The 24,588-nt window shown below is 60.4% G+C and overlaps 1 protein-coding gene across 2 annotated transcripts in view; it reads right to left on the bottom strand.

Moving 5' to 3' along the window:
- The window catches only part of Col5a1 (collagen type V alpha 1 chain), a 141,765-nt gene that overhangs the window by 84,806 nt on the left and 32,371 nt on the right, over window positions 1-24,588 (bottom strand). For both annotated transcript variants that reach the window (XM_046465357.2, XM_046465356.2), the window contains exons 2-4: window positions 18,264-18,431; window positions 12,135-12,348; window positions 11,009-11,171 (exon numbers count right to left, since the gene is read on the bottom strand). In XM_046465357.2, coding sequence (XP_046321313.1) covers window positions 11,009-11,171; window positions 12,135-12,348; window positions 18,264-18,431 — 545 coding nt within the window. The remainder of the gene's footprint in view (window positions 1-11,008; window positions 11,172-12,134; window positions 12,349-18,263; window positions 18,432-24,588) is intronic.

Consider the following 24,588-nt stretch of genomic DNA (forward strand, 5'->3'; position numbering starts at 1 on the left):
GTGGCCTCTGAGGCTGAGGGAAACTGGTACCTAGCGGGGGGCCCACACCAGGGGCAGGGAGCACGGTCCCCTTGCAGACCCCAAAGCATCCTGGAACCAGCACTGCAGGGCCACATGTCAGGGATGGTCATGGGAACGGACAGGCCTGCAGCCCCTGTGCCAAGCTGGGTCCGAGACAGGACCCAGCAGGGCCGTTGGGGCCATGGGCCTCCCTCCTGTAGGGAATGTTTCCTCACGTGCTTAGAGGCTTCTCCTGGAAGAGGCCCCAAAACACCCCCTCATGAGCCCAAACAAGTCACTTTTAAAATCTTGCTTTGACATTTTACCCCAGGAGTCATACAAAATGGAAAACTAAGTGCCCAAGCCAGAGGAGGTGTAGATATCGAGTCTCATGATTTTCAGAACACCTGGGGGACAGAGTGAGCTTAGCAATACTTGACAGTGTGTTAAGGAAACAAGTCATGTGGTCAGGAAGGTCCTCCTGCTGTCCAACCCAGGTCCCTTGAGAGTGCACATGGATGATCAGCTGCCTCCGCCCCTGTCTAACCCTCACTGGGCACCAGCCCGGGATGTCCAGGCTAGAATCTGCTCACAACTGCACCAGGTGTCTGGCATGTGTCTCTACCACAGGGACAGGCATGCAGGATGGGAAGATGACCAAGGGACAGCCTCACACAGACTCTGAAGCTGGCGGCACTGACTAAAGGGTTGGCTTAGGGAGCCTGCAGAGGGCAGACCTGCCTGCAAGCTGAAGGCAAGGTAGCGGCTCCAATGGGGGGGCTACAGAAGACAGGCCTGGCCCTCAAAGGCTGTGGACCTCACAAAAGTCCACACTCGTGGCTAAGGCAGCATGTGAGTGAGCTGTCCACCTACTCCCACCCAGATGTCGGAGCAGCAAGCCTGTGGGAACTGTGTTCCCTGCAAAAGAGGCGCACATCCATGCCACGCTCCAGGAGGGACACTGTCCAGTCCCTGGGCCCAGAGGAAGAGACAGTGGGGGGTGGGATGTTGATACAGGAGCCTGAATGCTAGATCCCTCCTTCCTCAGATGTGAGGACTTAGGCACACCAGGCCTTCAGTGATCAATAAAAGAGAATAAGACTCATATCACAGGAGCATGCTGAGGGCTAAGCAGGACTGCATCTGCTGGCACTGCCCAGAACAATCAGCAACCACCATCACTACTACCTCAGCTGCTACCAACCCTAACCACGATCCCACCATCACCACCAGCCCACCATCACCACCATCACCAACAGCTCTACTACCATCACCACCAACACCCCCACCATCACCACAATCACCATCACCATCACCACCCACACCCCCACCACCAACACCACCACCACCCCTACCCCCACCACCACCAACATCCCCACATCACCAACACCCCCCTACCCCCACCGTCACCATCATCACCACCACCTCCACCACGATCACCCCCACCACCAACACCACCACCACCCCTACCCCCACCACCACCAACATCCCCACATCACCAACACCCCCCTACCCCCACCCTCACCATCATCACCACCACCTCCACCACCATCACCAACACCCCCACATCACCACCACCACCAACACCTCCACCACTACCATCATTACATACTACCATCACTATTTATCATTACTGCCCAAACCACCAGTAGCATCACCATCATCATGACCATTACAACTATACCACCACCATCGCTGCCATCACCACTACCATCATCATCATCAACATTATCATCCTCTCCAGAACAACAGCACCATCATCACTACCAGCAACAGCGGCAGCAGACATGCACCACAATCACCACCATCACACTCACTACCATCATTTCCACCACCACCAGGCCCAGCCTCCCCCCTCACCCCCACTAACCACAACACTCGACCTGACGAAGGCTCACTGACTCATGCGAATGCCCCCACAGCATGAAGGCCACAGTCAGGTGCCATGGGCACTCACCCATCATTCCGTCAACCAGCATTCTGACACATTCCCATGAGTCCTAGGGACACAGGTGGATAAACTGGCATCCCGACTACAAGCCACAAGGGAGAAGAAAACGGCCCTTTGTGCTTGACTGGAAGGCAGCACAAGTGACAAAGTAACTAATGCTGCCTGGGGGGTCAAGGGAGGCACCAGGGAGGAGGAGGTGTCCTCTCTGGGCCTCATCCCCTGCTGCCCACAGCTCCTCCACCCTCCTTCTCTGACCTCCTCAGACCCCTAGTCCTTGGCCCTGCTCCGCATGGTTTCTACAACCAGGATCATGCCACCTGCCTGTTCCCGGTGTCATTGTGACAGTGCACGTTCCTGGACTGCCACCCACAAACCCCACGCCTTCCCCTCAGGCTCCGGCTGCCACCTCTCATCCTGCACTTATGCAATTGGCTGCTTTAAACCCAAGGGCAGCGGTTCCCATTCGTGCTTCCAGAACACAGAGCCGGCCTGGAAGGTGCTCCTGGGTCCCGCTCCTGTCAACCAGCAGATGGCCTGGCGGCACGTGACAGAGATGACCCAGCTCCTGCTGTGTCCACACGCCAGCCATCATCAGAGGGAGCCTCACCTCCACACATAGTGCACACATCCCTGCGAGGCAGCGGGGTTGAGGCCAGGCTCCTGTGCGCCACCGCTCACACCTGTGAGGCACCCAGGGCCCTCTGCCCATCAGCGCCTGGAGCACTCAACCCACAGCGCGGGCAGAGGCGCTGGCTAGGAAGGCCATGAGGCTGACTGGAGACAAGGCCAGGGCTGTGCCCCATGCCCGGCCCTTAGTGTGACACTCACTCACAGACAGGAAGAATGGGGGTGGCAGTGTAGCTAGCTTGTGGGAGAACCTGCATGTCCAGCTCTGGAGAAGCAGCTCCAGCGCACCATGGTGTCCAGGCAGGGCTCTGGGGGAAGCAGACCCCGCAGCTGCCCTGGGACTTCAGAGGGACGAGTCACCATGGCACCCTCAAGTCCTGGCTGCTGCCTAGTCACCCTACAGAGCTGTGGCCAAACCTGGATGGGCCTGAGCAGGGGTCCTGGGGAGGCCTGGTCCTCGCAGTCCAGGAGATCCCAGTGGAGAACAGAAAGGAGGCCTCTGAACATGGGGCCGTGACCCAAGGTAAAGGTGGGAACACCAGGGAGTGGGGCAGGGAAGGAAGGGACAGGAAGGAGGGAACAGGAAGAAGGGGGAACAGGAAGGAGAGGGAAGAGAAAGAAGGGGAGACAAGAATGAGAAGGGACAGGAAAGAGGGAGAACAGAAAGAAGGGGGGACAAGAATGAGAGGGAACAGGAAGGAGGGAAAACAGGAAGAAGGGAGGACAAAATAAGAGGGGCAGGAGGAAGAGGAGACAGGAAAGAGGGAGAACAGAAACGGGGGACAAGAATAGGAGGGACAGGAGGAAGGGGGGACAGGAAGGAGGGAGAACAGGAAGAAGGGGGGACAAGAACAGGAGGGGCAGGAGGAAGCCGGGACAGGAAATGAGGAAGGAAGGAGAACAAGAAGGAGGGAGAGAGGAAGAACACGCAAGAAAGGAGCAGGGGAGAAGGGGACAGGAAACACAGGCAGACAGCAAGGAGGGAGGACAGAGGAAGGACAGAAAAGGCAGAAAGGAGGTGGAGAGGAAGGGGACAGGAAGGAGAAGAGCAGGGAAAGGAGTCCCACTGCTGGCACCTGTAGGCCTCGGAGCCCAGGAAGGGCTGAGGATGGGCAAGCAGGCGTCCACTGAAGTGGGAGCAGGCAGGTGCTGGCTGGAGGCAAGAAGGGGTCTGGGCATGAGAAGAAAGGGACTCAGCTCTACAGAGAGCCTATCACTTCACTGCCCAGGAGGACCCAGCCCTGGGCTCCAATTTCTCACCCTGCCATTCCCAGCTGTGTGAACTGGGCAGGAAGCCTGAGCTCTCTGTGCCTCTGTCTCAGAGCCCTGGGTTGCCTGAACCCCTGGTGGTTACTGCAGCCACCCCAGCTCCTGCCTAGTGCCTGGGCTCCTGAAGGTACAGAGTGGACAGGACAGCCCCAGGGAATGCCAGTCCTTCCCAGCTTTGAGGACAGCTTCAAAGCCAACCCAGAGTGTGCTGGGAGATGAACACTCCAGGTGCTCAGAGATGGAGATTCAGAGGGGAAATAAATCACAGACTCCAAAAAACCCACTCCACACGACTCCTCAGCAAGACGCCCCAGCCCGCACCCACAGGGCTCAGCCGGGCAGCCCTGGGCCTCCACAGCCCGGACTGTCTGCTGCCCACAGCTGCTGCTCCTCTTGAGGCATGAAGGGCCTGAGTGGGCGACTCTCACCTGGGGCCACGGTCACGTGAGGGCCTCGGCCAGCGTCAGGAGCTCCTTCTGCCCCCATGCCCAATCGCACACCATCTATACCCCACAGTCAGGCCCTTCCGGTGCCATTTCAGTTCCTGCTTCTCCCCCTCAATGAGCTCCTGGACCCTGCACCCCTTGACCTCCCCGCCGTCCACAGGACGGGAACACTGCTGCTGCTGCAGATGGCCACAGTGGCAGCCCGACCCCCACAACTGGTCAGGAGAGACTGGTGTGATCTTACTGAGGGGCAGCAGGGCCCGTGTCTGCTGGCTCCTGGTGGGACCCCAGGACATGGCCCGCCAGCTCTCTCTCTCCCATGTGCACCCGACCTCAGTGCCCACTCTCTAGCTGAGGCCAACCAGGGCCACACAAACAGCCAGGGGAGGCTGGTCCTGAGCACAGCCCGCCATGGCACCCCTGGGCCCTGCACTACAGATACTCGCGGCAGGACCCCCTCGCCATCAGCTGCCAGCAGCAGCTCCTAGGCTCTGGTGGGCTCCCTGACAGTGGTGCCCTCTCCTGCAGGTGACACACTGCCCCTCTGTCCCTCCTCCAACGTGGCCCTGCCTATCCTGGTCCCTCCGCAGCACTGAGGAGCCCCTTCCAGGAGCCTCTACCCAGCCTCTCAGGGGACCCAGGTCAGAGTGTCCACCATCTGCCCAGCATGATATCATTGGATGAGGCTGGGCTTCCAACATGACGTCAGCCCTCTCCAGCTGGGAGACGGCCCCGCTGCTCAGATTTTCCACGGAACAAACCTGAAGCCCTGGTGGGCCCGATCCCAGCACAGCTCTATAGGCCTCTCTGGACCCCTCCTTACCGGTGCCTGCAGTATAGCCCTTCCACCTGGGGGGCTGCCAGAGACCCCGCTCAACAGAGCACTGAGCAGGGCCACCAGACCCTGACTGGCCAGCTGCCAGCCACCTGCATCAGGCCAGGTTGCAGCCTGCTCCCCAGCACCCGCCCTTCCTGGGCCAGAGCCAGAGATGAAGTCACACCTCCGACTCACCTGCATACTGGCCATGCCGCCAGGCCTGGGAGCCGCACACAGGGCTGCCCGACTGCCCTGCAAGAAGCGTGTCCCCTGCCACGGCCTCTGCCCCTGGTGAGAGCAAGGACCGGAAACCAGCCTCACACTCCCGCCCAGAGACTCACTTGCACATACCCATGCTCTCTGGGGACTCGTGGGAGAACACCCCTTTACCAGACAAGCTTGGGGATGTGGGCTAAACGGGGGCTCCAAAAAGGTGCATCCTTGGAACCCTGGGAGGTCTCTTATTTGGCAGTGGGATCCCTGCAGATGGAGTTAAGCCACGGACTTTGAAATGGGGAATATCCTAGGTTTAGTGTGAGCCTGCTTCTGCCCCTCAGATGAGCTCCTGGACCCTGTGCCCCACAGCTCCTGGGGCCTTCTGGACAGGGAGAGGACAGGCAGACTCCTTGCTTTGCCACCTCGTATGACAGCATGCTGGGCAGCCCCAGGAGACTGCTGCACACAACACCCCAGGCCTTACAGGGCACGGGAGGCTCCCCCCTGACTCCACCCTCGACTTGCCGCTGCCCTTCCGCCTCCCACAGCGGAAGAGGCCCAGGCACCTCGGGTCTGCCTCCATGCTGTGCAGGCCCAGCTGCCACCCCAGGTGGCCCGAAGCAGCCAGTGTGGCTTCCTCAGACAGCACAGGTGCCCTGCTCGCCTGGGTGGGCGTGGGCTGCCCTCCACTCTGCCCCACCAGGATGCATGCTGGGAAGCCTGGGTTTGAGTTCCCTTGCCCACTGCTGGGCCCTGCGCCTGTGACTTAGTTCTGGAAGCTTCCTTCTATCAGGGATAACAGGCCTGGACTGGCACAGAGAGCTCTGCTAACAGGGGTCTCTGCAGCACTAGGCATGGGTCCCCTCTGGGGGGCTGCTCGACACAGCCACCGCAGCCACATTGCAGAAGCAGGGCTCAGGCAGGGCTCAGGCAGGGACTACCTGCACAAGCCACCCCAGGGTCCCTGCAGTGGGACACCTGGCCTATCAATGCCATTGACTGGTGGGGACAGTGACAGGGGCCACAGAGCTGCCTGCCAGTGGCAGCTTCCTCCCTGAGCCCACCTGGTGCCTGCTGGGCTGACATCAAGTGGGCCCGGCAGCCCTGCCGAGGAGCCCCGTCAGCCTTTGCAAAGGAAGCACCCCAGGCCCCACAGCTCCTCTTGACAGACGGTGGGTCACTCACGTGGCCGAAGCCACAGGGAGGCTGATGGATGCCAGAGCTAAGGAGCCCAGTGGGAGCATGCTGCGAATGCACACAGCAGCCCCCACCAAGGGACACTGCGGCCAGGACGCTGCAAACACCCGCGAGCTTCTCTGTGCCCAGGCTTGTGGCTCTGCAGTCCCAGCACACCCCTCCTGTGTGCTGTGACGGTCTGCGGTCTTCAGCCCTCCCCTGCCACCCGCTACCTGCCCATCAGCCTGTGAGCCCCACTGGACTGTGAGCAGCCTGAGCTGAGTGCCTGCAGGCCATGTCCCCAGGTCTAGCACAGGCCTACAGGGAGGCCCTCAGCCAGCAGGCGACTGGCGGCAGGGTTCCTGGGAGCACCCTACAGGCTCAGAGGGGTCACAACCTGGGGAGCAGGACCTGGGTCTAAAGCCACACCCAGTGCCATCTCCCCAGGGACCTGGCTACCACCCACTCACGGTGGAGGATGGCACCCTGCTCATGGAAAGGAGTCCAGGCCTCCTCAGGAAGGCCAAGAAGGGCCTCCCCAGCAGAGGCCCCATTCCCTCCTGCCAGCACGGGATTCCAGGAAAGAACATGTCAGTGGAAAAGAGAGGCTCCTGGAAAACGGAATCGGGATTAGGTCAACCGCTTGGCTTGTCCCAGGCTACAGTGAGGCGGCAGGCAGGGAGACTGCTGGCCGCTTGGATCCGACACCATCTCTTTTCCAGCGGCACCCGAGGCTCACAGAGAGGGCTCGAGTTTACAGTCTGTTTGGTCCTGTTGCCCCTGAAACCATCAGCAGCTTAAAAGCACACTGGCTCCCCGCCCAGAACTTGCTAGCTGGCCACCGGGGCCATGCTCCTCGCGGTGCAGCCCAGGAGGGTCCTTCCACCACAGGACCCTAAAGCTGAGGGCACAGGCCCTGCCTCACTCCCCACACCCCTTGCCCGCCCTTCCCTTGGGAATGCTGGTGGCCCCAGGCCGAAAGACCTGCTGGGGCTCAGGAGGGTGTCCGCGGTCAGTTGTCAGCAGCCCAGCAGCTCCATGTCCTAACCCAGGCTTTGAGGTGCCTGGACAGGGAGAGCTCAGCAGGTCAGAGGTACTGTCACAACAGGAGGACAGCTCAGGAGCCCTGCCCCTAAACAGCCTTCCAGCCCTTCCTGGAAGGTTCCAGGCCTCCGAAGTCCTCCTAGGCAGGGCCACGGAGCAGAGTGCCAAGGCCCAGACCAAGGCCAGCGACCAGGCACCGCCAGGACAACTGGGCCTACACACTGGCTCGGCCCTGAGAGTCTCTGTCCCCGGCTCTCTCCCTCCAGGGCACTTCATTTTGGACAAAGCCACCCATAAAAATCCCTGGGGCCCCAAACAAGCTCTCGGGTTCGGCAAGCCCCCGTCTGAGGCAGCACGGGCACAGGGCTCAGCCAGCACCCTCCAGCACAGTGTTACCCCACCAGCCTGTTACCCCTGAACCCCCGGTTGCCCAGAGCTCCGCAGACCACAGGACCAGCTGGCTTGCAATGAGCGGAAGCCATATTACAGGGAAGACGGTGGCTGCAGGAAAAAGAGATTCTAGAAAGGCCAACCAGCTAAAATGGGAAGTGTCCTTATTGGGAGCCTTTCGGAAAGCCAAGAGTTAAACTCCCTTTTATTTCAAGAAAAATAAAAATTCAGTTCCACTTGTACCCAGGCCAAAGGCAGCCGAGACCACGAGGCCAGCTCGCCCGCCTCATCGTTACCGTGTTAAGTCCCGGTGCTGCGGCTCCACTGCGCTCCACGGTCCTCATTAGGGAACACAGGTCCAATTTCCCGCTGTGAACCCAGCCAACAGCCAGGAAACCCAGGGCTGGGAAAGCCGCCCTCAGACGTTCACAGCCTGTGGTCAGCGGGGCTCCCTCACCCCTGGCAGCCCCTCGCACTCAATCACACTCCACAACGGGAGGGCAGGGGTCACCGGAGGCACGGAGCCCGGGGTGCGTCTGTGGCCTGCCATTCCACCAGAGCTGCCGGGAGAGACCGGCCCGTTCCTTGGAAGAACAAACTAGAGGAGGAAGCTGGGTCCTTCTTTCAAGATCCGTTTGTTTTTGAATATTAAAAGTTGTTTTCACTCTAACAACACAAAGAGGGAAGCCACAGGATGCACGCTTCCCAGGTTGATTCCTGCACACGCCTCGCACACACACAGGAAGGGTGCAGCTACTGTCCTCCTCTCACAGATGGGGAAACTGGGTCTCGGAGAGGTTGGAGAACTCAGTGGCCCTCTCATGGCTGGGACCCAGGCCGGCCCCCCTCACTCGCTGCTCCCCCAGCCTCTGCACCTTCACGCTTCCCAACATGCCCAGGGAGCTCAGGTTAGCAGCACCTGCATCAGGGTCCCATTCATTTCTTAAGGTGAGAAAAAGGATTTCCTTGAAACTTTATAGTGAAGGCACGCTGGGAGCACACCCAGGCCCCAGAACAACAGCACACAGCGCAGAAACACTGGAGGTTGGCTCACACCCGATGCCTCCGCCCAGCCTCAGGGGGCTCCCAGAGGCAGATTCTGGTCAGCAGATATAAGGACAGCAGCAGAAGCAGCCCTGGCTCCCAGGGCTGAGCAGAGCCCGAGTGCATGCCCCGTTGCTGTCAATCACGCTATGCAAAAATGTCCTGAAGCTCCCAGTGCCACTGCTTTGCCAGACCCCCCACCAGCCAAGAGGTAAAAACAGCCATGCAACCCCCATGCCACCACTCAACACCAGCCCCCCGAACAACCCAGAGGCCACCGCCTAGCTGAGGACAGCCCCAGATGTCCTGCAGTTCATCCCAGGACAAGCCCCGTCGGAAGTCTCCCAGAGGGTGTGCCTCCATAACACACTCGATTTGTCATTGCTGGCCGGCCCCAAGAGCCCCTGGGCTGCTGCAGCCTGGAGGCCTGGTCCCCAGAAGGGCAGCTGGGTCTAGAAGACCCGCCTCACACACGGTTCTGCCCTTGTCCCGGGGCCCACGCCACTTCCATGCAGAGACAGCTATCTTGGTCCCCAGCTAGTCACCCTGGACCACAGGGCTCTGTCCCACCTTCCTGCCAACTCTGGATCAGCACCCAGAGCGTGAGAGCCAGCGTCATAAAGCACCTACTACCTGGGGGCTGTGCCTCTGACCCCACATGATTCTAGCCAAGGTCTGGCAGCAGCCACAGCTACGACTCCACTTCACAGAGGGAGAAGCTGAGAACAGGCAGCAGCCGAGGCCCACCCAACACCTCAAGAGCTGAGTTCAGCCAGGGGCTCCTGGGCCAGCTTTCTGCTGACCTGGGCTCACTGTTGTGCTATGCTGTGGCTTCACAGCAAGATGACGCTCCTCATGTGGGCAGTGGCAGGCTCCTCCCCTGTCCTCCCCTCCACCAGCAGACACTGTCCACACGGGCATGGGCACAGACAGGAGCATGCACTGCCACACCTGCTCCTGCCCTCAGAGCCCCAGGACTGTCCATACCGGCTCTGGCTTGGAAGGCCCGAAGTCCTCGAAAAGACACTGCCCTGGACCCTACTCCAGCCATGAGACCACTGGCCAGACCCAGGTGGGTACACATGCAGCTATGCGGGTGAGCAGGTCCAGGGAGTTTGCACTGGCTCTCGGGAATTTGGGGAACACCACCCCATTCTGTCCTGTCTCTGGGGCTCTGGGGCCCTGGGGAGGAAGTCCAGGGGCTGAGATAGCTCTCAGAGACCATCTAACCCAGAGGATCCAAACACACTCCAGCATGGCGCCCTTGGTGCCTCCAAATCTCTGCAAGACCAAGTCACGTAAAAAGAAAGGAGCCCAGCCCAGCAAAGGGGCTTCGGTCCCTGACAGATTCCAAGTGCTGCCCCAGCATGCCGGGGTGGCCTTGGGGTCCTGGGATCTGGAACTTCAGAGGTTCCACCTGATTCTGCGGCCCCCACCTGGGCCTGAAAGACTCTGAACCAACCTGGCCAAGGGCGGGTTCCATGGCTACATCATGATGAACCCCAATCTAGGACTCCACACTGAGGTCAGGGCCCCACGGCTGGTGCTCAGCCACTGGCCCTGTCTCTAAAGCATCCCCAGCAAAGCAGGCTCCACAGGCCACTGGAACTCTGAATGGAGCCAGCATATGCCAACCTGACCTTCCACTCAGTGGCCCACTGTGCCTGCCAGTGCACTCAGAGGGTGCTTCCATTTCCCAGCATGGCCCCTGGACATCAGAAGGCAGCAGGCTGTGCCTCCAGAACCTCAGGTCCATCCAGCCAAGATGGGGTCCTGGAGATGCAATCAGGCCCTCAGATGAGACAGTCACTGCTGTCCCCACATGGCCTGCACCAGCAGCCTGACTGGCCACCCTGCCTGCAGGGTACAGGCATCCCTTGGGGCTGCAACAGAGGCCTCAAAAACTGACCACACAGGAGGCCAGCCAGTCCCCAGCCACAAGACAGGCTCCCACGGCTCTGGTGAGGAGCTAGCACTTCACGGCACACGCCCCAGGGGGCACGGGGACCGCTGGACCCCCAAGCTTACCTCAAACACTTCCTCATCCAGGATCCGGGTACCAAACACGATGATGCCATTGACATCCACTATGGGGTGGTCACTGCGGTCAAGGAACTTGGTGGTCTTCTTTTTACAGTCGAGGATCAAGGTGACATTTTTCTTGTGGACGCTGAGAGCAATTCTGTGCCACCTGCAAAGAAGCAACACAGGCTTTACCACCTGTGTTGGGGGCTGTCCATGCAGGCTGTCCGTGCTCCAGGCCCAGAGGGCCCCTTCCCTCATCGTCACAGCAGGCTGCGGTTCAGCCTCTGGGGCCATAAGCTTGGGTAGGAATCCCTGTGCCTCCATGGGCCACCGTGAGGTCAATTCAGCCCGCAGAGCCCCAAACCCTCCTCTCTCAGAGTTACCCAAACCCCCTAAGTTCCTGGGGCACCCGAGAGGGAGGAGCACGGAGAGCTCAGGGCAGATGTGGAGGCTCCGAGCAGGCTGGCCTGCAGCACTGTCGCACCCCGCAGCAGAAGCCGCAGGGAGGCTGCAGTCACAGTCACATGTTAGCATGAGAGTACCAGCCTAAGTATGGCCACTGAACCCACGAGAAACCGCGGGCTGCTGCAGAGGCCACTGCATCTGACAGGAGTGACAGGCCCAACAGATCTGCACACGAGTCCCAAGGAGAACACTGAGGTCACATCCCGAAGATCCTCCCAGGTTGTCACTCGGCCCCAGACACATCCACAAGGGCTGGCTGGCTTCCAAGCCACCCGGGTCGGTGTGCCGCCAACAGGATCTGGCAGGTCTCAACTGTGTCCTAGATCATGGCTCCACGACGAGGGTTTCAATGTCTGGGAAGGACACTGAAGCCCTTTCTGAAGGAGATGGTGTAATGACACAACCCCACGTCCCTCTGATCCAGGGAGGCCAGCATCTGATACAGTTAGTGGGTTTTACAAGGGGAAATGAGGCCCAGGACCCCCAAAGCCCTAGAGCATAAGCCAAGTCCACTGAGCCTCAGGTCTCTGAGCTCAGTGCCATCTCCTGCTGGTGACGTGGGTGTCACAGTGCTGCTGGCTGCACCCCTGCTGTAGCGCCCCAGCCAGCCAGCAGGTCAGGGAGCCTGCTCCCCGCTCCAACAGGTCAGCCCTGTGCCGCTTACTTGCCATCCGACAGGTTGATGCCCCTGAAGAGGGGGTAGGCCTCCGGCCCAGGCTTTCCTGTGTGGTCCTCGTAGAGGAAGACGGGAGAGCGGCCCACCTCCAGGCCCACCTGCTGGATGCCCTGCTCGTTGTAGATGGACACCAGGAAGGCCTGGCTGCCTTTCTTGGCCCTCACGGTGGTCAGGATGGAGAAGTCCCCAGGGAATGCAGACGCTGGAACAGAGGACAGAGTCAGAGAGCCGCTGGGAGCCCCCACCCTGCCTCCCACGGCTGTGTGCCAACAGACGGACTCAGGGATCGGACACTGCTGCTGCCTGCGGTGCCAAACAGCCAGGGCTGCACAGCTGCCCTTCGACTGAACTGCTCCTGCGGCCCTTCAGCGCCACATGGCCAAGCTGCCCTCTAGTTCAAATGCAAGCTCCTCCAGGAGGCCGACTGGTCCTCCGGCAGGCAGCCTCGGTGGGTGCCCTCTCCTTAGCTCCTGCACCTCGGGAACCTGTGGGTAGATCCTAACTGGAACCTCCCAGACCAGGAGCAGCCGCAGGCACACGCTGCCTCCGCATCTCTGTCCTCGGTAGTGTCTAAGCCCACCCAGCATCCACCACGGAGGGGAAGTGGGGGGCTGGAGAAGGGACAGGCCACAGGGAGGGGCTGTAGCTGGAACTGTGCTTTTCCACATTTCCTGGTTAATGTGCAGAACAAGGAGAAAACAGAAAGAAGTCAAAAGACTTCAAATCCAAAATTTAAATTTTCAAATACAAATCCCTACTATGTTGACAGGAGGAGATGTCCCTCAAACAGGAAGCAGAAGCAATCTGAGCTCATTAAGCCAGACCCAGAGGTCCCTGGGTTTCCAAACCCACTGGCTTCACTGCCTTGACCCCACGGCAGGGTGGGAATCTCGGCCTCCTCTCTATCAACCCTGGAGACGGAGCCAGAATGCCCTGGCTGGTGCAATCTGCAGTCCTGCTGAGAGCCCAGGGCTGCTGTACGGCACACAGCTGGCTAATACATGGTGGAGTCAGCCGGAAGTGCCCCAGATCAGTGTGCCCCAGACCCCACTGAGACACCTGTGCACGGTGAGGTGTCAGCAGGGACACTGGCTGAAAAAGAGGGATGAGGACCTGCCTGAGCCACCTCATCCTTCATTACACCAGAAAGGGCAAGAATCAGGCTTACGGGCTTGGAGCAGACCAGGCTCCACGCCAGCCCCACCCTTCTGTAGAAATGGAGCAGGTCAACCAGATGGCCCAGGCGGCCAGAGGCCACTGCTGAGTGGCACAGCTGGACCAGCAGCAGCTCCAACACAAAGCTATCTGTGGGCTCCCTCTGCTGATGGAATAAGGCACTGCAGGTATCCAGTGGTGGGGAAAGTGACATCAGAGGCCACCACACCCTAGTGTTCTAAGACTCCAGAGGGGGTGGAGGAGACCTGGCTTGCTGCAGCCTGCACTTCCACACGCTAGGACACGGGCAGAGATCTCGTGAGAGGCCACAGCTGCTCCAGTGAAACCAGCTGGGTCCTGAAGGCTGGAATGAGATGGCACCTGGTGGGTGGAGGAGCCCGCCCAGAGGGTCTCGGAGCCCGCCCAGAGGGTCTCGGATCCCTTGCTGCAGGTCCTCAGGCCTCTGGGGCAGCAGGGGGGAGGCACCCACAAAGAGCCATACACACAGGTCCATCTGCTGAGCCCAGTGCCATGGCCTGCTACCCCAGGGCCCCTGGGCCACAGTGTTGGGGCAGCTCCAGTGGGTGGGTGACAGTGGCCAGTGAGGTCATCTTCAAAAGGCAGGTTTCACTGAGGAATGACTGAGGCTGACCTTCAACAACAAGGGAGAGATTCCACAGGTCACCAAACCACACAGCCACAGGCTCACAGTGTTTCCATGAGAGGATTAGAGACCTAATCCACCAGTGGCCAGGTGCCAAAGTGCCCAACTAGCCAGGCCAGCAGCAGGTCCCAGGTCCAAAAGCAGGTGGGCCCCAAAGGCCAGGGGTCACCTTACCTGAAGCTAAGGGGTCACTGACCTTGTCCAAGGAGCCCTTAGCAATTGCAATCTGAGCTGGCAATGCCTTCACCCTCACTTCCAGGGCCATCTGCTCCCATCCCACCTCAGGACACTCTGTCCCTGAGAGTCCGTCCTGTCTGGAGTGGGGAGGGGTGGCTGTCAGGGTCCACTGCTCCAGCATGATATACTGTGTAGGACCACGGACCCCATCCTGCCCAGCTCATTAAAATGCTGTTTCTCCATTTCAAAAATCTCTCTGGTAACAAATTTTCTCAGCTTACATAAAACCTGAAAAGATAACTTATGTCTAACATTAATCTCTCTCCTGGCAAAATAACAATGGATTTATTGTCACTTTAAGACGGTCCATTCTCGTCACGACACAAGCCTGGCCGTCCACACTCTGATCTAGACCATCGGCAGCCTAGAAGTGGATCCCAAGGTTCCTACTGCATTTCTCCCAGAAACCCCAGCTGGGGGTGGACAGCAGAGGGCCAGGCCCTTCCCCACTGCAGGTCTGCCTTCTTCAGCCAAGGCCCACAGCACCAGGGCATCCGAGGCATACAGCAGGGGCCTAACAGATGCTCTGCCACCGTGCCAAGTCATATTAAGCCATATTGGGCGTATTGATTGATGGCTTCACTTGACCACATCATCAATAAGCACTGACTGGTCCCTACTAAGTGCCAGGCTCCAGGAAGACACAGTCAATGGACAGACGGTTCCCTGCCCTCAGGAAGGGACATCTCTACAAGGGAGGTACAACAGCAATAACCGAATAAGTCAACCGCCTCACAGCAGGCTGATGGAGGAGGCTGGACAGAGTGACCTCAGGGTGTGGCCAACTGGACAGGTGGCCAGGACCTGGGAGCTGGAGCTTCAGTGACTCAGGAGCACTGGGAGGGCCACATGAAGAACCTCTGCTTCTGTGTCCTCCTTCCAGATTTGGGCCCAAGGGGATAAGGGGCAGCCCTCTGCAGGGACTGGCTCTACTGCCAGTCACTAACAGAGGGAGGTTCAAAACCTGGTGCTGGCCCATCCCGAGGACACCCCTGGGACCACAATGGGAGAGACGGCCTCCTATCTCAAGTAGATGCCAAGGGCAGGGAGTCCACTCAGCCAGGTGGGACCTCAGCTCCTGTAGTATAGGGGAGCCAGGGACAGGCCAGCTTCAGCCAGGAGGAACCCCAGCTCCTACTGTATAGGGGAGCCAGGGACAGGCCAGCCTTGGCCAGGAGGGACCCTAGCTCCTACTGCATAGGGGAGCCAGACAGGCCAGCCTTGGCCAGGAGGGACCCCAGCTCCTACTGTATAGGGGAGCCAGAGACAGGTCAGCCTTGGCCAGGAGGGACCCCAGCTCCTACTGCATAGGGGAGCCAGACACAGGCCAGCCTTGGCCAGGAGGGACCCCAGCTCCTACTGTATACGGGAGCCAGGGACAGGCCAGCCTCATCCAGCAGGAACCTCAGCTCCTACTGTACAGGGCTACCTGGGCTACCACAAGGGGGACACAGCCAGGCAGAACACCACAGGCCCGTGACTCCCAGGAGTCAGCAGCCCCTCTTGGGTCTGTCAACCCCCCAAAGCAGGGTCCAGCTCTGCTTTAGTCCTTGAGCCAGTTCAGCAATGACACTGCGCAGTCCGACTGCCAGGAGCAGCCGACAGCGTGGCGTTGAGCCCTAGTGCAACAGACCTCAGGATCCTAATCAGTGGCCCAAGCAGGAGAGGGAGCTCCTAGCACTGGGGAGAAGAGCCGGTCCCTGGCCTGCCGCCTGCTAGAGGCGCTGGCGATGCAGGGAGGGTGTTCCCTAGAAGTCAGCCTGGGACCTCGCCCCCAGCCAGAAGAAGGTAGAATTCAAGGCCGTCCGGGTCACTGTGCATCCCCAGGGACCAGAGTCAGGCGTGGGGCACAGCTGTTGGGCAAGGTGGACAGCTGTCTGGTCTGGGCTACCACAAGGGGGACACAGACAGGCTGTAAGTACCTGTGTAGCTCGCCACAGGCTCCCAGGACCAGCCACCATGCCTGCTGAGGGGACCTGTGGTGGCTGGAAATAAGCCCCAGCCATGGGCTTCTCTGCCTCTCAGACACAGACTCAGGGGTCCATGGCCCAGCCCTAGCTGCGGCCACCAGGGTAACCAGCCCTTCCCGTGCAGCCACCTACAGGCAGGGCCTCTGTCCCAGCCACGAGGCACTCTGGGAGACCACCCGAAATGGCTGGCACTAGACCACGTCAGGGCCATGTGACCTCTACTTTGAGAGCTTCCAATCCTGATGCACCTTCCAAGTTCCTGCCAGCATGTCCCAAGGTCAGGGCACAGGATCATGGCCGCTTATTCAGAGGTCATGAGGAAGGACCAGGAATCCAGAACGTGCTATCCACTGAGGTCCTCAAAGTCGGATTGCACTGATGGTCAGTGATGTCCCTCAAGACTGAACAGTGTTCCTCAAACCTCAGTGGTGTCCCCTGAACCCAATGGTATGCCTCCCAGGACTGAATGCTCGGGACCTTCAGAAGGGACTCCATCCACAGAAACTCCCCCTGAACATCCCAAAGCGCCCTTCAATCCCACCTGCCCTAGTGGGGACCACACAACCTGACTATTACTAGGGGTGCGCACTTTTGTCAAGTGTCTGATCAAGTTATTAATTCAAGAACATAGGAAAAAACACCCCTTTCCCACTGCTCAGGAAGCCTTCCTGGTCTCTGATGACTGAGCCTGGTTCCTGAGGCCTATGATTGTCCTCGCTGTGAGATGATCCAGTGAGGAAAAGCGTCCAAGGCACAATCATGGTCCATTTGCTGTGAATTAGTGACGTTGCCCAGAATGAACCAACCAAAAGTTGGCTAAAGCTCATCTGCCAGGCTGGGAGCCCCCTCCCCACCCCCACAACTCGCCCCGGAAAGCCAACGTCACCCTGTGCTGCTGGGTAGGGGCACGACCTACAGCTCAGGTCACAGGGACCCTGTCAGCCCCCTCTGGCCTCTGCCTGGGCCCAGTCTCCCAGGTCAGGACGTCTAAGCCTGGGGCCACGGGGTGGGAGAGCAGGCACTGGGCAAAGACACAGTGAGCCCATGGAGTGGCTCCTAAGGACACGCTCCCCACAGGCTCCACACCTTGGCAGAGCCACCAGATGAGCAGGCTCATCCTAAATGACCACTGGGTGAAGGCCCGGACTCCCAGGGACAAACTCTAAAGTCATGATGGATTTGAGGAAGGCTGGGGGAGCTGTGGGCACAGGGACAAGGAGAAAGGACCAAAAGAAGGAAAAGCCCAGCCAGCAAGAGTGTCCTTCAAGGACGCAGTGGGGACACGCAGTTAACAGTCACCACTGCTGTGAAAAACTGCCCCGACTCCCGTTCAATGTCGGGGTCACATCCAGGCCACCAGAGAGATGGAACACAGTCTCCCAATAAACACAAAACATCTCACAAGGTGACTTTATCTGCCACGGCCATTCCTCTCTCCCCTAAGTCAGGCCAGGCCACCAGCACCTCCCTGAGGAGGGTGTCCATCACCCAGCCACTTACACCTGTCCAGATAAGACGGAAGGCTTAATTAACTCGCCTGGGAGGGGATGACACGACTGCCCCATCGCTGGTGACAGGGACAATGTGGAGGGTGCATGGCACAGCTAGCGAGGCTCCCCCCAGGGTATGTAATTAAAAGCAGAGATCTGGCGCTGGCAATGGATTCTCATTAAAGCCTCAGGCCGCTCGCTGGGAGTCACCATGTTTGATTCATGTATCTCTTAATGTCATTGTCCCCAATTAAGCTTCTGTCGGTAGCCGCTTCCCTTCCTGGGTCCCCGAGCTTTCTCCTAGCCTCATCCCCCGGGATCATCCGTCTCCTTTGTGCACTGGAGACCTGGCAGCCTGTCTAGAGACCCACCTGCTTAGAAAGCAAAGGGCACAGATGAGGCCTCCCTGCCCAGCTCTGGTGGTGGACAGTGACGGTCACTCGTGGCTGGCTATAATGCTTTCACTATCCTGAAATCAAACTGGGTCCACGAGCTGGGCTTCCAGGAAACCATGCTGGCCTCTGTGGACACCGGGCTTCCGCTGGACTCCCGGCTGGAGGCCTGAGTCCACAGGGTCCCCGCCCAGCCGCACGTCTCTTACCAGGGTACAGCTGCTTGGTGGGCGCACTGAGCTGGGCGTCTTTGGAGACTCGGTATGCAACATCTGGGCCTTTGGAAGATCGTCGTGTGGCGCAGAAACCTGTGGTCTTTGTTATCCCGTCAGGCAAGTTGTGAAAATCTAGAACCTTCAGGAGATCTGCCGGCTGAGCTGCAATGAGAGAGACTGGGGTCAGCCAGAGAGGAAGGAGTGTCGCGGGAGCACTTGTAGGAGGGGCTCTGATGACTGCCCGTGCAGCACCCCCACAGACCCGACCACAGCGCTGAGGGCCCAGCTCAGGACAGTGGGGACTGCTACAGCTTGTAGCCACACCAGCAGCATACCTTGCTTGCCCCCTCTGACAGCTGCCACCGTCCCCATTTGTGCATGAGTGGCCCTTACTCCCAATCCTCATGTGGCCAGAGCTTCAGGAGCCTCCTCTCAGTACACCCTCTCTTATGGTGGCACAGGAGGTGTGTTTGTCCCCAGACAGAAGCTGGGGGCTACAGAAGACCCACCATGCCAGGACCACCCTCGTGGTGCTGTTTGATGCAATAAGAGTGATTGACAGCTCAAGAACTTGTTGGGCGACCCCCAGAGGACCCACCCCTCTGAGTCTCCACTGCTACTGGCAAATTTCATCCCCTTGACCAATCAGCTGTCACCTCCCACAGCAGCTTCCATCAGCCCAGAGACCACACACAGGAAGAGGAGCAGGACCCCACATTCCTTCTGGAAGGTTCCTGCCCACCACCCTTCAGGGGCTGCTCAGGGATGGCAGAGTCCTGAGGGCCTGGGAGAAGCTGATCCTCGGACCTGCAAAGCCAAGGGCTTCTGGAGAGCTCAACATACCCCCAAACCAAAGACGGCCTCCCTGTTACTAGAAGCTCGAGGCACCCCGGGGGTTCAGGCAGAGAAAATAACTCCAACCTGCTGCAGAATGAGTGTGTGGCTGGGCGCCACCCAGGGACTCAGAGACCCACGGCCAGCACCCAGCTGGGTCCTCATGGGAGGGACTTGGAGCTCCTCTCCGTCCTGAAGCTGTCTCCAAGCCGTTTCCAGGAAGGCAGCCGGTTACCCAGGCTGCGGATCCTGAGTCCCCCACCTATCTATGTCACTTCTGCAGCCCGGCTCCACTGCGTCCTGCCATCTGATCCAGGGATGCAGGGAACCATTAGGGGGCAGAAGGGGCTCAGCACGGACAGCCAGCACACTTGGTCCAGGGCGACCGCTACTTATTTCCAAGTCACTGGCTTTCGCGGCCTCTTTGATTTTCCTGGATGGCCCTCGGCCACGACCCAGGACCCAGATTCACATGTGTGGCCGATCCCGCGTGTATCTGTGGCACCTCTGAGGCACTCAGCATCGGAAACAAAGCCCTCAGCGGGCACTCGTCCACTGGACAGTAGAAGTTGGGCTGAGCAAAGGTGTCTGGCGAGGCCGAGTGGCCCAGTCCCAGGCCTGGACCCGGCTGTGGGAAGAGATGGCCGTGCCAGCCGCCAGCACACCTGCGGGGATGAGGCGGCGCGGCCCCGTCATCTCCGGCACTCGACTCCAAGGTTGGCAGTGGCCCGCGAAAGGATCAGGGATCCGGGCGGGGCTTCCTGGACTCACATCAGAGCTGGGCCGAGATGCTTTTCCCAGACCTGGGGCTGCGAGTCTGTTCCCTCCATTGCCTAAGGCGGAGGCCGACTCCAGCCCCTTCCTGGCCGTGGGTACAGATCTGCTGCCACAGGAAAAAAAAGGCCCCCAGGCCTCCAGGCCCAGTGCCACCCTCCACGGCCAGCACCTTCCTGTGCCAGAGCATGCGAAATGTCAACTCTTAAACAAGCACGTCGGGCAGCACGGGCTCCTCCGGCCCCGCTTCCCACCAACACCCTGGGCCTCTGCTAGGGCAGTTTCTCGGTCAGGCTGAGAGCCCACCTAGAATCACACAGGCTCTGGGGACAGACGACGTGGGTGAGAAGCCAGCACCCCCCAGGTGAGGAGGATCTTGGCTGGGGACCCGTGGGAGAAGCTGCAGGCACAAGCCAGAGTGGCCCGGGTCCCAGCACCTCAGGCTCAGCACCTTTGCCCCTCCTTTCTGTTTCTCCTCGATCAGCCCCAGGCATGGCCCCCCCAGGGGCCAGGGTCAGGGAAGCTGGACACTCTGTCCATGTGCTTCCACTCGGTGCCAGCACTCAATCTCGGAGTGCCCGCGTCCTCGGGACATCTCACGGAGGCCGTAAGCAGGCGCTGCGTGCCCAGACTGCAGCAGAAGGGAGGCAGTGAGGCCGACGTAAGGAAGGAGAGGGCGAATGAGGAAGGGTCTGGAGTCAAGGAGTGAGCTCGGGCACCAAGCACCACAGACGGCAGCGTGGAGGAGGGCAGGACACAGTGCCATCTCGGGGCCCAGACAGAGGAGACACACGGACAGACGATGGGCAGGTGGACAGAGGAGGGAATCCATCAGTGAGCAAATAACAAGGGCAATGTGGCAAATCAGGCGGCAGAGGTGCCAGAGCCAGCTCTCAGGACTGGCCAGCGGGCAGCCCCGGGATTGCCCTCAGGTGGCCGTGCCTCCCCAGCAGGCTCCTCCACCATCAGCCTAAAAGCCGGCCCAACGCTCTACGCTCCTCCAGGGCTGAGACCTGGAGTTATCCAGCTCCGTGTCACCCTGGGGCCCGCCACCCCTTCCTTTCACGGAAGTGGCCTCCAGAAGGATGGCAGCACACAGCACTGGGCTCCCCAGCCTGCACTACAGTGGGCTACTGTGACCCTGAGGTGCGAGGCACAAGGACATGGTCCTGGACTCTACTGAAGGCCTGACACACAGGACCCTGCCCAGTAGGGAAGGACAGAGGGTCACAGGCAGCCTGGCATCATGCCCAAGGGCGGCTGCAGGGAGCCCAGCCCAGCAATGCTGGGCCCCTGCCCTCCCCTGCAAGAAGGGCTGCTGAGCACCTGCACGGGCATCCAGCACCTCCTAGAGCTGATGAAATGAGACATCTGCTGTGGGCAGGAACTTAAATTGGTTCCTGGTTCCTGGTCATCGGCTAGGACAAGACAGGACACCAAGGAATGGCTGAAGCTGGCCGGGACGCCAGCCCACCCTGCTGGAGGGTACATCTGAGGCTCAGCGGCCCCTACCTGTGGACCTAAGTCCCTCAGATAAGGACACCTCACAGCCAACCATGCCAAGGCCACAGAAAACGGCCTGCCTTCAGGACGGGGGAGGCCTGAGTCACCCTCCAGAGCTACCTGGGATGTGTCCCCAGCATGCAATCTGGAATCCAAGGCCTGCCACTCCATGTGACCACTGTCCTGCCAGCCCCAGGGATGGAAATGCTCAGAGGGAAACCTCACCAGAGCTGCTCAGCGCCTCCTGTGCCCAGCAGAGCAGGGAGGCCCACCTGAGCGCTGAGGCCCGCGGGGCAGACTCCAGGGAGCTGCTTCCTGGGCTTAACCATCCTCCCCCCGCCCACTGGGCACTGCTGGAGAGGACCCTGGGAAACAGCAGAAGGGGTGGAGCCTGCATGCTGGGCGGGGCCTCCACTGGCCAGCCCTTGATTGCTTGCTGGGTGAGTGAGCAGCTGTCCCACGCGGCAAGCTGCAGGAGAAAGGACAGGACACCTCTGCTGCTCCTGCGCTTTGTAAATCAAGCTGCCCCCACCCTGGAGAGCTCGCGCTGCCTGCCTCTGAACATCACCGTCCAGCCACACACACTGCTCCGCACTCTGCCTGGGAGGGGCGGCCTGAGGAGCCCCTCTGCATGGGCTGGGTGGGGGTGGCTTTGGGGCTTTGCTCCAATTCAGCTTTTCCTGACCTGTGTCTGAACCAGCGACACGTCTCCAAGAACTCGCTAGGGACGGAGAGCCTTCGATCGGCCAGCCTCTGTCCAGGTTGCGGGCATGCACCTGCTCCCTCCTGCAGCTCTCTCTCGGGGAGCACCTTGGCCCCTGGAGTCCCAGACACACACTCAGATTCCTCCTCGAGGCGCCACCCTGCAGTCGCGTGGCAGTCCCTGTGCGGCTCCTGCCTGCCTGTCCCCAGGTCCTCCCTGCCCGTCTCCAGGAGGTCCTCCCTGCATTCCCGCCCTCCCCAGGCCTCGCCAGCTGCAGGGTGAGGTGGGGCACCAGTGTCACTAGTGCTGCCTCTACCTCACTAGAGGGTCACTGCCCACCCCCTGTGGCACTGGGCCCTCCTTCTGAGGGGGGACCTCTGGGGAAACAAGCTGGCCCAGCCCGGGTCCCTCTGTCCCCACGTCATCTGCACAGACCCATGCACACAACCACTGCCCTCGAGCTGAAGGAAGCCACACTCTGGTCACACACAGCCTCAGAATCCCGGGGGCCAGGCAGCATTGCTGGGATCGGACGTGGCCTGCAACTGCAGTCCCCCGCTCCAGGGCAGCGTGCCCACCACACGTGGCGGGAGGGTTCCAGACCCCCCGGGAAAGGAGGGCACTCTGCCTCTCCACAACACCACGGCCATCGTCTTCAGACACCGAGGCCTGGACCAAATGTCCGTGGACTAGAGGGGGAGGGACATGGAAAAGGGCTTCGTGCTCCACGGCGGCACGGCTGTCCTCAAGAGAAAACTCAGGCCTTCTGCACAACGGCCAGCATCTTTAGATCACAGCACAGAGCCACCTGGGCTTGGAGCCCAGAGTCAGGCCAGGTCACGGACGAGCGAGCCTCACTGTGACAGAGAAGATGAGCTGAGGGAGGGACAGCCACCCCAAGGTCACACAGCACCTGGCGCAGAGCAGGCCGACACGGCGCCTGGAGAGAGGCCGCAGGGCACTGCTCCCCCACCCCTCCCTTACTCCCCTGCTCTTCCTGGGGGCCACCCTCTGAAGGGCTGGACTGGGGATAGCCGTGGGGAGGTGGCCCCAGGGGGTCCTGCCAGGCCCTCCCCCAGCCCTCCCTCAGGCGGGTGGCCCCATGGCAGAGCGGCCAGCAGGTTGGAAAACACAGGGGTGTGGGGAGGCTTCGGAGGCCCCAGCAGAGCCTTCTCGGATGACTGGACCTCAGGATCAGGGAACACTGGAGGGCAGGGGAGGAGGCCGCGAGGCCGGGGCTGGGCAGGCAGCATCCTCCTCCCCCACCGCCCCTAGGGCTGTGCACGGCACAGGACCTGAGCTCAGGCCAGGCCCAGGGTCACCAACACACAGAAACAGGTCCCGCACCCCTGAACCCCGAAACTCTCTTCCTCGGCCCTGCTTCATCCACTCCTGGTTCCTCTGCCTGAAACCACAGCCCCGCCCTCCCCCAGCCCCTGTCCCAATGGGACCTCACCAGAGCCCCGAGGGGGCTGACCCATTTCCACACCAGACCACAGGGCTGCTGGGCCCCACCATGGTACACTAGGCACCTGGAGTTGTGCAGTGCACAGCCTGCCCACCCTCCTCCTCCAGCCCAGGAATGCTGCCTAAGGCCATTTGCACCCCTGGGCACAGCACAAGAGATCAGCAGTTTGGGGCTGGGCAAGGCTGGACCCCCTTGAACCTGGCCCTGTCCCTCTATGCTATGGTCTGGGGCCGAGTCTTCCTCAGCTACGGCGTGGAGTCTCGGGCTGGAATGGCTGTCAGGGCCAGCCTGGTAGCAGCCCATGCCTGGAAGGCCTTACAGCCCCCCCTGCGCCAGCCAGCCTTCCCTACAAGGCCCCTGACCACCTGCGGTCACCACAGCCCTCAGGGCAGGAGCTGGAGCCACGGGAGACCCTGCTCACCAAGCCACTCTTCCCTGAGGCTGGGGAAGTGACCAGAAGCTCAGCTCAGGGACAACGCTCAACCACAGTTCCCGGTGGTCCCCTCCACGGCTCAGGGACACTGAGCATCCGTGCTCCTGGCCCAGTGCTCCTGCTCCCAGAGAGGAGCCGAGGACCCCCAGAGCGGCTGCCCACAGCACCCTCACTAAGGGAGCCGGCCACGGCCCTGCTGTCTGCACACGGCACGTGGGCTCCTGAGCCTGCACTAGACAGCCAGCTCAGAGCGCCCACCTGACTTGTCACCACCGAGTCCCCAGGTGGTGGAAAGCACTGGGGTTTAGGGATCAGACTTGACTTTGATCTCGGAACCCCCATGTACCAGCCCCAAGGCCCTGGGCAGAGCCCGGAGGCTCCTAGTCACTCTCTGTAAAAGGGACACGTCACCAGGGCAGAGACGGCAAGGGCCACGCCAGCCTGGAGCACATGGGCAGTGCTAGCTCATTTACACCAGCCTGCAGTCTGGCCCCTGCCCCAGGCCAGGGATGTCCCCAGTGCCCCCACCAGTTCCCACAGTGGACCGTCATGGGGATTAGACAAGAAATGAAAAACACAGCGTGATCAGGCCCTGCTAAGGATG

Source organism: Marmota monax, unplaced genomic scaffold (assembly GCF_021218885.2).
Source record: "Marmota monax isolate L192 unplaced genomic scaffold, Marmota_monax_Labrador192_F-V1.1 WCK01_AAM20220418_F8-fsc00167, whole genome shotgun sequence".
NCBI lineage: Eukaryota > Metazoa > Chordata > Mammalia > Rodentia > Sciuridae > Marmota > Marmota monax.